At 59.6% G+C, this 14,868-nt stretch overlaps 3 protein-coding genes across 3 annotated transcripts; 2 read left to right on the top strand and 1 right to left on the bottom strand.

Annotated features, from left to right (window-relative positions):
- Nucleotides 1–625: 625 nt before the first annotated feature.
- LOC128973246 (cadherin-1-like) lies at nucleotides 626–3,988 on the top strand. The gene is made up of 12 exons (XM_054389499.1): nucleotides 626–664; nucleotides 754–888; nucleotides 977–1,132; nucleotides 1,207–1,351; nucleotides 1,454–1,626; nucleotides 1,980–2,108; nucleotides 2,218–2,403; nucleotides 2,492–2,736; nucleotides 2,833–2,975; nucleotides 3,088–3,312; nucleotides 3,524–3,669; nucleotides 3,902–3,988. The coding sequence occupies exons 1-12, from the start codon at nucleotides 626–628 to the stop codon at nucleotides 3,986–3,988; spliced, it is 1,809 nt and encodes a 602-aa protein (XP_054245474.1).
- Nucleotides 3,989–4,156: 168 nt separating this feature from the next.
- LOC128973244 (5-hydroxyisourate hydrolase-like) lies at nucleotides 4,157–5,653 on the top strand. The gene is made up of 4 exons (XM_054389498.1): nucleotides 4,157–4,219; nucleotides 5,000–5,142; nucleotides 5,317–5,452; nucleotides 5,564–5,653. The coding sequence occupies exons 1-4, from the start codon at nucleotides 4,157–4,159 to the stop codon at nucleotides 5,651–5,653; spliced, it is 432 nt and encodes a 143-aa protein (XP_054245473.1).
- Nucleotides 5,654–6,050: 397 nt separating this feature from the next.
- GAS8 (growth arrest specific 8) lies at nucleotides 6,051–13,173 on the bottom strand. The gene is made up of 10 exons (XM_054389693.1): nucleotides 13,090–13,173; nucleotides 11,593–11,790; nucleotides 11,226–11,432; nucleotides 11,057–11,111; nucleotides 10,246–10,451; nucleotides 9,910–10,077; nucleotides 9,045–9,131; nucleotides 7,571–7,780; nucleotides 6,480–6,545; nucleotides 6,051–6,229 (listed from the first exon to the last, which is right to left on the bottom strand). The coding sequence occupies exons 1-10, from the start codon at nucleotides 13,102–13,104 to the stop codon at nucleotides 6,080–6,082; spliced, it is 1,362 nt and encodes a 453-aa protein (XP_054245668.1). The 5' UTR covers nucleotides 13,105–13,173; the 3' UTR covers nucleotides 6,051–6,079.
- Nucleotides 13,174–14,868: the final 1,695 nt, after the last annotated feature.

Here is a 14,868-nt window from a genome sequence, read left to right as displayed (position 1 = left end):
GCGCCACCTGGGCATCCCAGTATCCCTGGGCACCTTCCCAGTATGGCCGTGTATCTCTCCGGTACCTTCCAGACACTTCCTGGGCATCTTCCCCATACCCCCAGACCTGATGCTGGCCTCATACCGGGGTTGAACCCTCCTGGTGTCACCTGTCCCCTAGTCTAGGACTGGGGACCCCTGGGACTCTCCCCTGCCCTGGGACTCTGCAGCAGACTCTCCCTGGCACTACTGGGGGGGGCCTGACTGGCCAAGGCATCATCCTGAGGGTCTCACCAGGCTGGGTGTGGGGGACTTCAAGGGTCCAAGGGACCAAAGAAGGAGTCTTAGCAGCACACTGACACCCCACCAGGAGTTGCTGGTTGGGAATACAGGGGAGTCCGGAGCTCTCCCTCCATGTTTGGGAGCCTGGGACCACCATACAGAAGCAGGATCCTGAGGTGTGACCATGGGTTGTCCTGTGGCTCTTATGGGACTGTGCCCAGGAGGGATTCAGGGATCCTGGGATCTTTTTCACCCACCCAGCCTAGATCGTCCCTCCCACTGGACTTGGTCAAGGTCACAGCTGGATATAGGAAGAGTCCCAGGCAGCACCCGGAAGACGAGCGCAGCACAGGCAGCCAGCACCATGCCATCCTTCACCTTTGCTCTCCTCCTCCTCCTGCTGGTAGGACCCTCTGGGTGGGGAACAAACTGGGATGCCTGGGAAGAACTATGCTCCCCACCAGCACCTCAGCACTGCTCTAATTCCCACAGGATGTGGCACCTGAGGTGTTGACCTTCCCTGAGCCTGGCCATGGCCCGCTCCATCGGCAGAAGAGGGACTGGGTCATCCCCCCCATCAACTGCCCCGAGAACGAGCGCGGACCCTTCCCCAAGAAGCTGGTGCAGGTATATATCCTCATGGGGACAAGGTGGAGGACAGGGGGGTGCCTGGAGTGCCAGGACCCCTCTAATACCCTCCCCACCTTGCTGCCAGATCAAATCTAACAAGGACAAGGAGACCAAAGTCTTCTACAGCATCACAGGGCAGGGAGCTGACACCTACCCCGTGGGTGTCTTCACCATCGAGCGGGAGACAGGGTGGCTGGAGGTGACCAGGCCGCTGGACCGGGAAGAGATGGATAAGTACTACGTGAGTAAGGGGACAGGGCTGGGAGAGGGGGACAGCCCTCGGGGGTGGGTGTGAGCTGACGGTGCCCCTTGCAGCTCTACTCCCATGCCGTGTCGGCCAATGGGCAGTCAGTGGAGGACCCGATGGAGATCATCATCACCGTGACAGACCAGAATGACAACCGGCCTGTCTTCACCCAGCAAGTCTTCACTGGCTACATTGAGGAGAACGCAAAGCCAGGTACACGAGGGATGGCTGGCACCGCCGGGCCAGAGCTGAGCCAGGGGCTCCAGCGGGCTTGGTTCCACCAGTGACACCTGCCCTGCTTGTCCTTGTGCCCAGGCACGTCCGTGATGACCGTGAGCGCCACAGACGCCGACGATGCGATCAATGTCAACAACGGCATCATTGGCTACTCCATCCTCAGCGAGGAGCCCCAGAGCACGCAGCAGATGTTCACCATTGACCCGGAGAAGGGTGTCATCAGTGTCATTGGCACGGGGCTGGACCGGGAGGTGGGTGCCCACGCTGCGTCCTGGGGGACCAGGTTGCAGCTCCATGGTGGGACTTGCTATGGGGAGCTGGGGATGCTGGAGCCCAGGAACCTGGCCAGTTCAGGGGCTTCCCGTCACCAAGTCCCTGTCCTCTGTGGGTGTCTGCAGCCCCCAGCCCATTGGATATCTATGTGGGCTTGCTGTTGGGCCCTGGCTCTGCTGAGTCCCAAGAATGGGAGATTTCAAGTGGGCAGTCTCTGTGCCAGTGGCAACCATCGTGTCTGGAGAAGGCTAGATCTGGCAGATGATGCCCCAGAGGATGGTGAAATGCTGGAGCCTGTCCCTGCCCTAACTGCTGTGATTTCGGTTTGCAGACCACTCCCAACTACACGCTGATCATCCAGGCTGCAGACCAGGAGGGCACTGGCCTCACCACCACAGCCACTGCCATTGTGGAAGTCACCGATGCCAATGACAACCCTCCCATTTTTGACCCCACCATGGTACCCATGCTACCTCCTCTGAGCTGCTGCCATTGTGGCATAATTCCTGCCACCACAGGGTGCCCAGGGCTGTCACGGTGACTGTCTGTCCCAAATCCCTCTCTTGCAGTATGAGGGGGCAGTGAAGGAGAACGAGGCCGGGGCACTGGTGACACGGCTGCATGTGAAGGACCGGGACATGCAGGGCTCCCCAGCCTGGCAAGCTGTCTACCACATCAAGAGCGGGGACCCAGAAGGCGACTTCACCATCACCACCGACCCCAAAACCAACGATGGCATCCTGAGAACTGCCAAGGTGGGTCCTGGTGCCGCACAACCACCCCAACCACCCCACTGCTGGCCACCTCCCGCTGGTGCTGCCCGGCTCCTCTCCCCCGTCTCAGGGCCTGGACTATGAGAGCAAGAACCAGTACAGCCTGGTGGTGACAGTGGAGAACGCAGTCCCCTTCACCGTGTCCCTGCCACTCTCCACGGCCAGTGTCCTGGTGGCAGTGTCAGATGAGAACGAAGCGCCTGTCTTCGTGCCCCCACTCAAGAAGGTGGAGGTGAGGGAGGACCTGCCAAAGGGCCACCAGGTCACCTCCTACACAGCCCAGGATCCAGACCGGGACCTGAAGCAGACAATCACGTGAGTGGGGGTTCAGTGAGGGGGGGAGGGGTGTTCAGTGGCTGGGGGGCCTGAGGGGCTGCCCTGTGGCCCCTGCTGAGCCCTCGCTGGCACCAGGTACCGCATGGGCATCGACGCCGCGGACTGGCTGTCCATCGACCCAGAGAATGGCATCATCACAGCGGCTAAGCCCCTGGACCGCGAGTCGGTGCACGCCATCAACAGCACCTACGAGGCCCTCGTCCTGGCTGTGGACAGTGGTGAGCAGCCCCCACCCCTGCCCCTCAGGAAGGGACTGCAGGCCTCTATCCACGCCCCCTTGGGGCTCCCAGGACCCCCTCCCTGGGCCCATGTTAACCCCTGGCCCCACAGCATCACCACCTGCCACCGGCACTGGGACGCTGCTGCTCCTGCTCGAGGATGTCAATGACAATGGGCCCACGCCAGAGCCACGGAGCTTTGACCTCTGCAGCCGGCAGCCTGAGCCTCAGACGCTGACCATCGTGGACAAGGACCTGCCCCCCAACACCTATCCCTTCAAGGCTGACTTGAAGCATCTCTCCAAGGTCAACTGGACTGTCAGGGTGACTGGACAAGGTGGGTGCTGTCTGCTCCAGCCTGGCCACCCATCCTTGCCATGGGGCAGAGGTGCCAAGCAAGCGCTGATCCCAGCCCCCCTCCGCTCTTGTTGCCTCTGAGTACAGACAGTGTCAGCCCTGACAGTGGGCACTGGGCTAGGGAACTGGTGTTGGGGGTGTCCCCAGCACAGGGGCGTGCCTGTGACTCTGTCCCCTCACTGTGCCACCAGACACACTGGAGCTGAGACCGCTGAGGGAGCTGGAGCTAGGGGAGCACACCGTGTTCCTGGAGCTGTGGGACGCGCAAGGGAAGTCACAGATGACACCACTCAAAATCCAGGTCTGTGACTGTGGAGTCCTTCCTGGAAACTCATCTGTAAGTAGCAAGAGAGGATGGGGACATTCCCAAGCCATATACATGGGCTGACAGTGTCCGTCATAGCTGTTCCCCCATGCCATGTTTCCTGACATGGTGGATACAGGCTGTAGGCCACTACCCTCAGCCAAGTGCAGATATGGTGCCAAGACCATGGTTATGCCACAGTGACGATGCTGCTGTCTCCTGGCACCCCCACGTTCCCAGTTGACATGCTCTGGGTGCTTTCCAGGCAGCTCCCACATGGCTCCTCCTGGCTCAGTGCCCCACCATCCCTCTGGGCTCTGGTCCACCAACCCTGGGGCCATGGTGCTGCTGAAGTGTGGGTGCTCCAGAGTGCACCTCCCATGGGGAAGCCACCTGTAGCAGCTCAGCCCATCTGGGGAGGAGCACCTAGTCCTGCTGCAGCCAGTGCCGGCATAGCAACACCCGGCCCTGCCAGCTTGAGGAGAAGCTGCAGCACCGGGAAGGGCGGCTGGGGCAGGGGATGGCGTTTTGCACAGTGTCACCAGCTTCTGGCCGATGGCTGAGCAGGATGGAGGAGAGCCAGGTAAGTAGCCAGGACCTCTCTTGTGTCCTTGGTTTTGCTGAAGCCTGGAACCAGTGCTGGGACAGCAAGGAGAACTGGTCCTGCTCCAAGGAGACAGCAGGATACAGCCCCTGGGACGTTGCTCCCACCCCAGAGCATTTGGATCCAGCTCCCACGATCCTTCTCCCACTCCAGGACAACAGGATGCAGCCCTCAGGTTGTTGCTCCCACCCTAGGACAGCAGGACCCTCAGGATCCTGCTTCCACGATCCTGCTCCCAGCCTGGAGCAGTGGGATCCAGACTTGGGTCATGTTCCCACCCTTCCCAGCACAACCCAGGGGAAGGGAGGGAGCCAGAAGGAAAGGGTCCTTAATCCTCCCACCCCAATGCCACCCCCGGGCTTGCTGCTCCCGAGCAGTTTGGGAACACTGAGGGTTAACGTCCGCCGGGAAGGTGACAGCAGACAGGGCTGCTGGGACTGGGACAGAGTTGCTTCCTCCTTGGGTCCATGCCAACCATTGCCGCCATGCCATGGCCCACTGGTACAGATGGGTGAGCCTGGAGCCCAGTGCCAGCCCAGGCATGCAGCCCTCCAGCACTGTGGCCCCATAGCACAGGAAGGACATGGGCACCTGTGTCCCTGTGCTGGGACAGCAAAAGCTATGTGGCCACCAGCCCTGGTGGGCTGCAGGGAAGGGACACATGGGCTGCATGGCCATGGGCACCCCCAGAGAGGACTTGGGGGCATGGCTGTGGCAATGCCAGGACACATCCCAGCCCCTCTTCCTCCTCTACCTCAGGGTGAAGACACATCCAAGCCAGCCAATGGTTCACTGACCACCCACGTGCTGAACACTGCCACAGGGCTGCCAGCCACTGGCCTTGCCATCCACGTGGCCCAGCTGCAGGAGTCTGGGACACAGTGGACAGAGCTGGCACAGAGGTAGGAGAACCGGTGGAACAGGCAGAGAATGCTATTGCCTGTGTCCCAGGAGCTTTCACCCCTGGTGCTGCCAGTGGCGTGGCCAGGGATAGCTACACTGGCATGGCTGGGGACAGCCATGGTGACAGAGCCAGGAACAGCTGTGGTGGCAGGGCTTGCTCCTTTCCATTTCAGATGGACAGATGAGGACGGGCGCTGTTCACCCCTCCTGGCACCAGAGCAGGTCAAAGCTGGCACCTACAAGCTGCGCTTTGAGACAGCAGCCTACTGGCAGGGCCTGGGGCACTCCAGCTTCTACCCTTTCGTGGAGGTACATGGGAGACAATGGAGAATAGAGCAGGGCTCCAGGTGCCACAGCAAGGCTTGCTGGCACTGCCACCTCTGCTCCAGGTGTCAACCAAACCCCCCTTGCTGTCCCCAGGTCATCTTCACCATCACTGACCCAGCGCAAAAGTTCCATGTCCCGCTGCTGATCAGCCCCTTCTCCTACACAACCTACCGGGGCAGTTAGGGAGAAGACATGTCCCCCAACCAGGGATACAGGTCACCAAGGGAGTGACCTGCATCATCATACCATTAAAGGCTTCAAACAGTGCCATCTGGCTCAAAACATCACCTTCCTGTGGGCAGTGCCCACAGAGCTGCTAGAGCAGGGAAGAAGAGAAGCTCCGGGGCAGTGTGGGCAGGGGCAGGGAGGTCTGGGTGTGCTCCTGCTCCAGCTTGGGCTGGTGGTGGGATGCTGGGAGACTGCACCATGAGGGCAATGACTGGTGCAGCAGCTTTGGGGGTTCCTGGGGGGCTGCTTGGAAGAAAATCCCCCCATCCAGCGAGGAGAAAAAAGGGTCCTTCATGTCCTCCTGGCTTTGTTTAATGCTGTAGAGCACCAATGGGACATGTCCTGCCTGGCACGGTGGGTCTCCTTGGGTGCCAGTTGGCATCAGGTAGGTGTAGCGACAAGCCCGGCAGGGCCCTGCCCCACAGCCCTCCCCAGTGTGGGGCTGGCCAGTGGCTTGAAGCCTAGGTTGTCCAGAGGGATCCCAAAGGCCATCAGCTTTGCCTCGAAGGTCTGCAGCATGTCATCATGTGCCTGAAAGAGAAGCTCCTTGTGGTCAACCCAAAGCCTGGCTCCAGCCCAGCCTGGGCATGGGCTTCCTACACCCCGCTTAGCATGGAAGGGATACTCCAACACACCTCCCTTTGAAGGATGAACAGCAGAAACTATGATTTGGGCATGAAGCAGCTCAACAGCTAAGTTCCCTTCCCTCCATTTCCATCCCCCAGCCTCCAGCCCTGACTCGTGGCAGGGGCCACGGGGCAGCCCCAGCCCCTTCCCTCACCTTGCAGACTCGGGCTAGCTGGAACTGCAGGTCCTTGATGGTGGCATTCTTGGAATTGAGGACATCCTGCAAAGGGAGGCAGTGTTTCACACAGCAGATGATGGGCCCTGGGGGATATGGTGGCCATGCCATGAGGGTGGCACAGGGCATGGAGGAGCTGGCACTGGGGTCTGGCAGGTGGTCACTATCCTGCCCAGCACGTCCAGCCAGTTCTACCAGGCACAGCCAGCCCCAGAGACCTTCCAGACCAACGACACAAGTGCCACCACAGCCCCTTGTCATCATCGTCTGCAGGGAGGGAGACACAATGGCAGCACCTGCTCCAGCAGCACCACCCTGCCAGCGTTGCACCGGGGGAATTACAGGGAGAGAAGCTTCCCAGGGAAGAGGCTGGAGGCAGCTGAGAAATTCTGGGAGCCCAGCAGCTGTGGGAGAGCTGACGCCACGACGCCTTCCCAGGAATTTGGCTTTCTCCTTCCTGCCACTGTGGCAGGTGACCTTGGCTGTTGCCATGCCCATCCCCAGGGCACCGAGGCAAGAGAGTGGCCGTGAGTTTCACTGTCACCCACTGCAGAGGGGACCTGGGAGGGGACAGGGCAGGCACAGGAGGAGCTGGAGGGCACCAGGATGGTGGCAGAGCACAGCATGGGACTTGTGTCCCCTCAACCCAACCCGCAGCAAGTGCTGCTTCTCTGGTTACAGCTGCGGCAGGCTCTAGGAATGTGGGATTCCAGCTGAGGCTTTGCACATGCCTATTTTTAGCAGGGCAGACGTCACGGAGCCCCTGGGGACCTGTCTGCGCTGGCTCAGCGGTGCATGGAGCACCCCGAGGTGCTGCCAGACCATGCCTGGGGCCATCCTCTTCCAAGGAAGGCAGAGCAGTGCCAAACTCCTGACACCCACACACCATGCTCTTGAGGGAAGAGCTGGAGTGCCCCATGGCACCTGGAGTGCTGGCAGTGAGTGATGTGGAGGCCATGGCCACACAGGACAAGGACTGGCAGACTCTGAGGTCTGTGTTCACCCCCTCAGCAGGCTCTGCCCCCTCCCCAAAACCAGCTTCTGCAGCCCCCTAGGGCAGCACACAGTACCTCCAGCTTGTGCGAGACCAAGGAGACGGCACCTGGCTCCAGGTTGGAGGCTGCAAGAACCTCACTGAGCTCCACCTCCTTCTTCTCCAGGACTCCCATGAGACCTTTCAGCTTGCGCTCCAGCAGCAGGTTCTTGAAGCCAGTCTTCTGCTGCACCTCTTGAATGGCTTTGGTGAACTTCTGATAGAGCTCATCCCGCTCCGACTGCACCTGCAGCCAAAAACAGCCCAACAGGACTCCCTCTAGGGTTGGTGGCCACCCAACAAACAGGTCCAGCAGCTCAGAATCTGCTTTGGTGAGATCTGGCTGTTCCCCACAGCACCTGCAGCCCACAGGGAAGGCAGGTGCTGGATCACAGCTTGGCTGGCACCTCCTCAGCACCTGCATTGCTGCCTCCTCCTCCTTACCAGGCCCAGGACCCCCCCCTCTGGCAGCAGAACATGCTGATGGGCTCAGGATTTGAGCTTTGAGAGGGCCCCACAGCACAGGGGGGGGTCTCTGCTCTGCTTCAGCAGCTGGCAGGAGGCCCCAGCTCACAGCTAGTTAATAAGTGTCCTAATTAGGCCACAATCTCTCCTCTGCAGCCTATTTCTGAATGTGCTATGCCTTAGTGCCAGGCTGTTAACGAGGCCTCAGTTCAGTGTTCATATTCCTGGGGATTTCTGCCGACTGTAGACGAGCTCCTCCTGCCTCCACTGATTTATCTGGGTTAACTGGGGAGGGGAGAGGCTGGCACTGGGAGAACTCAGTCAGCAGGACTCATCCTGAGCCACTGCAGCACAGCAAGTGACTATCGAACTGCTGAGAGCAAGCCATGGCTGGGGCTGGTGCTCCACAGCTCTGTCCCATGATCACTTCTCCCCATGGCCGCCTCTTGCCATGACCACCTCTTCCTTTGGTCACCTCCCCCCATGGCTACCTCTTGCCATGATCACCTCTCCCTGTGGCTCTGCCCTACAGCCACCTCTCCCCATGGACATCTCTCCCCACAGCCACTTCTCCCCATGACCATCTGTGGCCATCCCCCCAGGGTCACCTGTCCCTGCAGCCATCTGTCCCCACACCTCTCCCCCTAGCCACCTTTCCCTGTAGCTCTGCCCCACTGCTACATTTCCCCACAGCCACTTCTCCCTGTGGCTCTGCCCCATTGTCACATCTCCCCATGGCCAGTTCTCCCCACAGCTCTGCCCAACAGCTCTGGCCCCTCACCACAGCTGGTCCCTGGCATGCCAGGAGGTGACCACCAGAGCGTGCATGATTGCTTAGCAAAAGGACAAGGCCAGGCCTGTCTGCTGACCGTGGGAGACACCAGAGCTGTGAGCAGCTTTGCTGGGAGCAGCAGTTGTCACAAGGCTCTGGATTAGCACTTTGGAAAGCCCGGGGCTAAGCCCAGGCTCTGCCAAGCCCCTGTGGCCAGTCCTCTGCGGAGGGGACAGGGTGAATTGGGATGGTCAGACCCACCCACAGCTCTCACCTTACTGAACCTCTGCTCCAGCACTTCATGTTCCCACTGAAGATCCTTCAGCTCCTTCTGGGTGACTTTCAGACGGGCTCTGGTGTTCTGTGAGCAGGAATTACAGAATCATAGAATGGGCTGGGTTGGAAGGGACCTCCAAAGCTCCTCTTGTACAGCCCCCTCTGCAGTAAGCAGAGGAAGGAGGGTTAAAGAGCAGGGGTGTCTCTGGGAAGTGGGGGGGATGTGTTCCAGAAAGGGACTGGAGCAACTCTGGGGAGGAAAGACCGAGAGACCTGGAGCTGCTTAGCCTGGAGCAAAGAGTGCCCTGAGAGGGGATCTGCTCAATGCTCAGCAAGAGCTAAAGGGTCAGGGGCAAGAGGATCGAGCCAGACTCTTTCCAGTGGTGCCTGGTGACAAGAGAAGAGGCAACAGACACAAACTGGAATCCAGGAGGTTCCATCTGAAGAGGAGAAGCTTCATTGCTACAAGGGTGCTGGAGCCTTGGAGCAGGCAGCCCAGAGAGGTTGTGGAGTCTTGTGCTCTTGAGAGATTCCAAACCCAGCTGGACATTGTGATGTTGGGCAGCCTGCTGTGGGTGACCCTGCTTTAGGAGGGGGGTTGGACTAGGTGATCTCCAAAGGTCCCTGCCAAACCCCCACCATGCTGGGATTCAGTGAGAGCGACCATTAGAAAAACAGGTGTCACCTACACCAACTCCTGTCCCTCTCTGCCAGTTTCTCTACTGCCAGAACCCCACCTGAGATGTTACCCAAGCTGAAAGGGACTCAAAGATGTGGGTCAGTGGTCTGGCCAAGTCAAGAGGTCACTACTGAGGAAATCCCTCCGGGAAAGAGCCATGGCAAGGACAGGGCTGGCCACTCACCATCAGGGACTCCTTGTCCTTGTCATAGTGAACCAACTTCTTCTGTAGCTCAGCCACCTGCTCCTGGGCCTGCTGCAGAGGCTCCTTCAGCTGCTTGTTCTCCAGCAGCACATCTGCCTTCTCTTTTTCCAGGTGATTCTCTTTCTTCTTCATCTCTTCCACCTGCTCCTATTCTTGGACACACCAGTTTCAACTCCTGGGTGGCTGCTCCTCAGAGCTTCCCACACACTCAAGGCACCCTCCTGGCAGCACCCACACCACCACCAAGGAACTGGCCAAATCTGGGTGAAACCCTCCCAGCACCAGTCCCTTGAGGAACGTGGGACACTGCAGTACCTTCAGCAAGTTGATGAGCGCCAGGTTATTGAGGGTGATGTCATTGTAGTAGCTCTTGAGGTCATTAAAGGCTTTCTCATGGTTTCTCATCAGCTCACTGATGTGGTGGTTCTTCCTCTCCTCCACCTCGTGGATCTCAGTCTTCCTCCTCAAGTCGAGCTCTTCCTGCAGAGCCTGCATCTTCTCGGCGTACCGAGATTCGATCTCTGGTGAGGGGCACAGAGTGGGGACCTGCTGGAGACCCCACGTAGTGCCCCCCAGCTCCACCAGCCAGCCCAGTGAGTGCCACTCAAGGACAGTGTCACTACAGCTGCCACGAGCACATGGAGCAGTTACAGTGGGACTGCAGAGAGAAGAGAGCCCAGAAATAGCATCCCTGGAAAGAGGGCATGGACTCGCTCCAAGTCACCATGAGAACCTGAGATGTCCCCTAAGGAGGATGCTGGAGAGAGGACTCTGCAAGGGCTCCTCAGCTTGCCCACTCTGCAGCATGGAGAGCAGGGAAAATTGGCCAGAACTTGGGAAAGAAAAAGCAGAAGCGGGGAGAAACTATCCAGAACTGATAAAAATCAGCCATAAGTGGGGAAAAAATAGCGAAAAGTAAGGGAAAATGTCTAGAATTGGTGGAAAACTGACCAGATTTTGAGGGGAACTGGTCAGAATGGGGGGAAAGTTAGCCAGAACTGGAGGGAAACCATCCCTCTTTCTGCTTGCGGCTCAGCCAGGGAGCCTAGCAGGGCTGTAGAGCTTGGAGACACCCTGCCTAGCCAGATGCTGGGAACTCACAGGGAGCTTACACAGAGATCCTGACCTTTCACCTGTCTCTCAAAGTCATTGCGCAGCTGGGTGATCTCCTCCTCTTGCTTCTGTTGGGGAGAAGTTTCATGTTAGAGGCTGGCAGGGCTCCCAACCACCTCCCTCCACCACAGAGGCCTGTTCCACAGTGTTCACACACTGTTCCAGCCTGGCCAGGGACATACCAGGTTCATGTCCTTCACCACCACCTCCTTGGCCAGCTCCTGCTCCTTCAGCTCCACTTTCAAGGAGCGCATGTCCTTCCACAGCTCCATCTCCTGGGCCCAGTGATTCTCCTGGGCCCGTTTCATGGACACCATGCCCTCCACTTTCAGCTCAGCGAGGTTTTCCTGGTGTTCATGCAACAAGTGCTTCACCTTCTGCTTGTAAACCTAAAGACAAGCCACAAGAAAGGGTGAGGAGCTTCAGCAGGAGACACTTGGAGCAGGGATGTTGGCCAGCATGCTCCTGAGTTGCATTCTGCCCAGATCCTCCTCCTCAGAGCTGCCTGAGGTTCATGCAGAGCTCAGGGCAGCCTGCTCCCCATCCCACCTTGATCTCCACTTGATGCCGCTCCTCAGCCTCCTCCAGCTCGCGGTCCTTGTTGCGCAGCTCTGCCCTCTTCTCCTCCAGCTGCCGCCGGGTGATTTCCCAGAAGGAGTGAGTCTTGTCCCGCTCCAGCTGGAAATAGTTCCGCTCTTCCCGCTCCCGCTCCAGCTCCTCCCGGAGACGCACGACATGCTTCTCCAGCTGCAGAGCCAAGAGGAAGAGCCAGGTAAAAAGGGGGCTGGGGCAGAAGCCTTTGAAAGACACTCATGTGGCCAATGTGGTGGGACACAGTTGGCTGTTACCGGGAGAAGTGTAGAGGGAGGAGCCCTGACACACCCCGAATCTCGGAGAGCCCACCAACAAAACCTTATCCTCCCACAAACAGCCTAGACTCAGATGTTGTCTCCCACGGTGTCCAGTAACACCATTCTCAGGTGACCAAACACCACAGAAACAGAGAATCACTGATGTGTTTTGGTTGGAAAAGACAAAGATCATCCAGCCCAACCGTTAACCCAGCACTGCCAGGTCACCACTAAACCATGACCCTCAGCACCACATCGCCATGACTTTGAAACTCCTCCAGGGACAGGCACTCCACCACTGGCCTGGACAGCCTGGGCCAGGCCTTGACAGCCCTCAAGAGGAAGAAATTGTTCCTCATCTCCAACCTAAACCTTCCTTGGGGCAACCTTAGGCCATTTCCACTTGTCCTTTTGCTTATTCCTTGGGAAAAGAGACCAATTCCCACCTGGCTCCAACCTCCTTTCAGGGAGTTGTAGAGAGCCAGAAGGTATCTCTCCCTGGAGCTTCCTTTTCTCCAGGCTGAACCACCCCAGTTCCCTCAGCTGCTCCTTACAAGATGTGTTCTCCAGACCCTTCACCAGCTCTCTTGCTCTTTTCTGGTCCTGCTCCAGCACCTCAATGTCCTTCTTGGAGTAAGGGGGCCCAAAACTGAACCCAGTATTCAAGCCGTGGCCTCAGTAGTGCTCAGTAGAGCGGGACAATCCCTGCCTTGGTCCTGCTGGCCACAATTTTGTTAATCCAAGCCAGGATGCCTTCTTGGCCACATGGGCACACTGCTGGCACTGAGATATGCAAGATCTTATACCAGGAGCGAGGTCCTCAGGCCAGGTTATAGGACATTCAGCATAAAAAATAGGACTTGGAGCAACCAAGGAGCAGCAGCTGTAATGACAGAGCTCTGGGCAGAGCCATCACCAGGCTGCTGGGGTTGTGGTGTTGAGGAGAAGAAAGTGAAGGACTAGTCTGGAGAGCAGAGAGTCCCAGACCAGCAGAAGGGAGGGCGGATTAGGGGGCTGCTCCTTCCAGGAACAGTGACATCACTCCTGCAGAGCCCAGACTGGCGTCAGGCTGCCTGTCTCTGTTACCCTCTCCCAGCTGTTGTCCCTGGGGCCAGGCACTAAGCAGGGATCCTGAAGATTGCAGCTGGCCACATTCTCCTGCTGAGGGACAGACTTGGGGCTAGGGATCTCTTACCTCCTCCTTGCTCATGTCCTGGGGGGACAGGGCATCCACCACTGCTGGGGCTTTTGTCCCTTTCCCTTTTTTCTCAACTTTCTTTTTGGGTGGCTATGGAAAGGATGAAAAATGCACAAGAGGGTGGGTGCTGGGAGGGGGATGAACTGCCAGGACCTCCCATCTGAGCCCCCAGGACCCTCTTTGAGCCCCTCAGGATCCTCCTCTGAGCCACCAGGACCTCCCAGGTCCCACTCTGAGCATCCCAGTACCTTCTCATAGCCCCTCAGAGTGCCCAGGATCCCCTCTTAGCCTCACAGGATGCTCTCTGAACCTCCCAAGACCCTTTCTGAGCCTCCCCAGAACCCTCCAGCCCTCTCATAGCCCTCCAGGATTCTCTAGGCCCCTCTCTGATCCCCCAGTACCCCTGGAGACCCCTCTCATAGCTCCTCAGGAAGCTCCAGGATCTCTCTGAGACCCCAGAACCCCTAAAGATCGCTCTCATAGGCCCCCAGGACTTCTTAGAGACCCCCAGTCCCAGGCCTGGCCCCGCCGCCCGCCCTCCTCGCGGCTGTAGGGGATCCTTCAGCAGCAGGCCTGGCCCTCTCCGGGTCTCTTTTCTCCTCCTAGCCCCGGTCCCAGACCCGTTTCTCTCCCCGGCCTGGCCTAAGCCCGGTCCAGGCCCCGCTCTCACCATGGCGGCCACCGCCGTCTCCAGGCAACGGAAGGGGAAATCTCGCGAGAGCCACCCTGCAGCAGGGCACGCCCCCAGATGCCCCGCCCCCTGCCCTGCAGAGCCACGCCCCCAGCAGCGGCGGCGGCTCAAGGGGAGCCGGGACGGGCGCGGGGGGTCCTCGCTGTCCCCCGAGACACCCCCCTCCTCCATGCCCTTGGGATCCACGCTGGCCTCGGGTTCCCCGGGGCCAATATCTCTGCTTCCCCCCGTTCTCCCGGTGTCCACACTGCAGCCCCGGTTCTCTGATCTCCCCACCAATGTGCCCCTTCCCCTGCATCCCGGATCTGCCCTACCCAGGTTCTGGCTGCACCCCTGCTTTCCGTGTGTCTCCCAACCCGGACCTCCCCACACACCCCGAGTCTGCCCTCCTACGGTGTCCTGTGGTGCACCTTCCATTCCCATGTCCCCGTTATGTCTCCCCAACTCCACCCCCGCCCCGGTGTACCCGCTGCATTCCCGGTTCCGGTGTGCCCTCCCTCCACCCATCCGCACCGTAGCCGCCCAGACCCACTCCAGGGTCCTTCTCTTCGCAGCCCCTCTCCCTCTCCGCTCCCGGTCCCTCCGGTGCAGGCGGGGCCGGTGTCGTCTGTATCCCACCCCCGCAACACCCGCCTCCGGCACGCCTCCGGTCCCGCCCCCGCCGCGGCGGACAGGACCGTGCGGGCTGCGGGCTGGCACCGGGCCCGCCCCGCCCAGCACCGGCACCAGCACCGGCCCCGGCCCCGGCCCCGGCCCCGGCCCCGGCCCATGGAGGCTCCGGGAGCGGCAGGTGAGGATTTGCGGGGGGGAACACGGACCGGTGCGACTACCCTCTTGGAACCGGGTCGGGCCCCGAAGCGGGGTACAGGGGTGCACAAGGAGATGTAGGGCGGGAGGAGGGGGCAAGGGGCTGTAAATGGGGAGTACAAAGGGAGGGGTACAAGAGTGTGCAAGGTGGGGGGAACAAAGGGGGTGCAAAGGGGGTGCAGTGGTCTCTGGATTGGGATGCGTGTGCAAGGAGGGGTGCATTGGAGGCACGAGGAGGGGTGCAAAAGGGATGCAAGAGGGTTATGTACGGGGCGGGT

The sequence above is a fragment of the Indicator indicator genome, chromosome 19, assembly GCF_027791375.1.
Source record: "Indicator indicator isolate 239-I01 chromosome 19, UM_Iind_1.1, whole genome shotgun sequence".
Classification (NCBI taxonomy): Eukaryota; Metazoa; Chordata; class Aves; order Piciformes; family Indicatoridae; genus Indicator; species Indicator indicator.
This window is presented reverse-complemented; position numbering and strand designations above follow the sequence as displayed.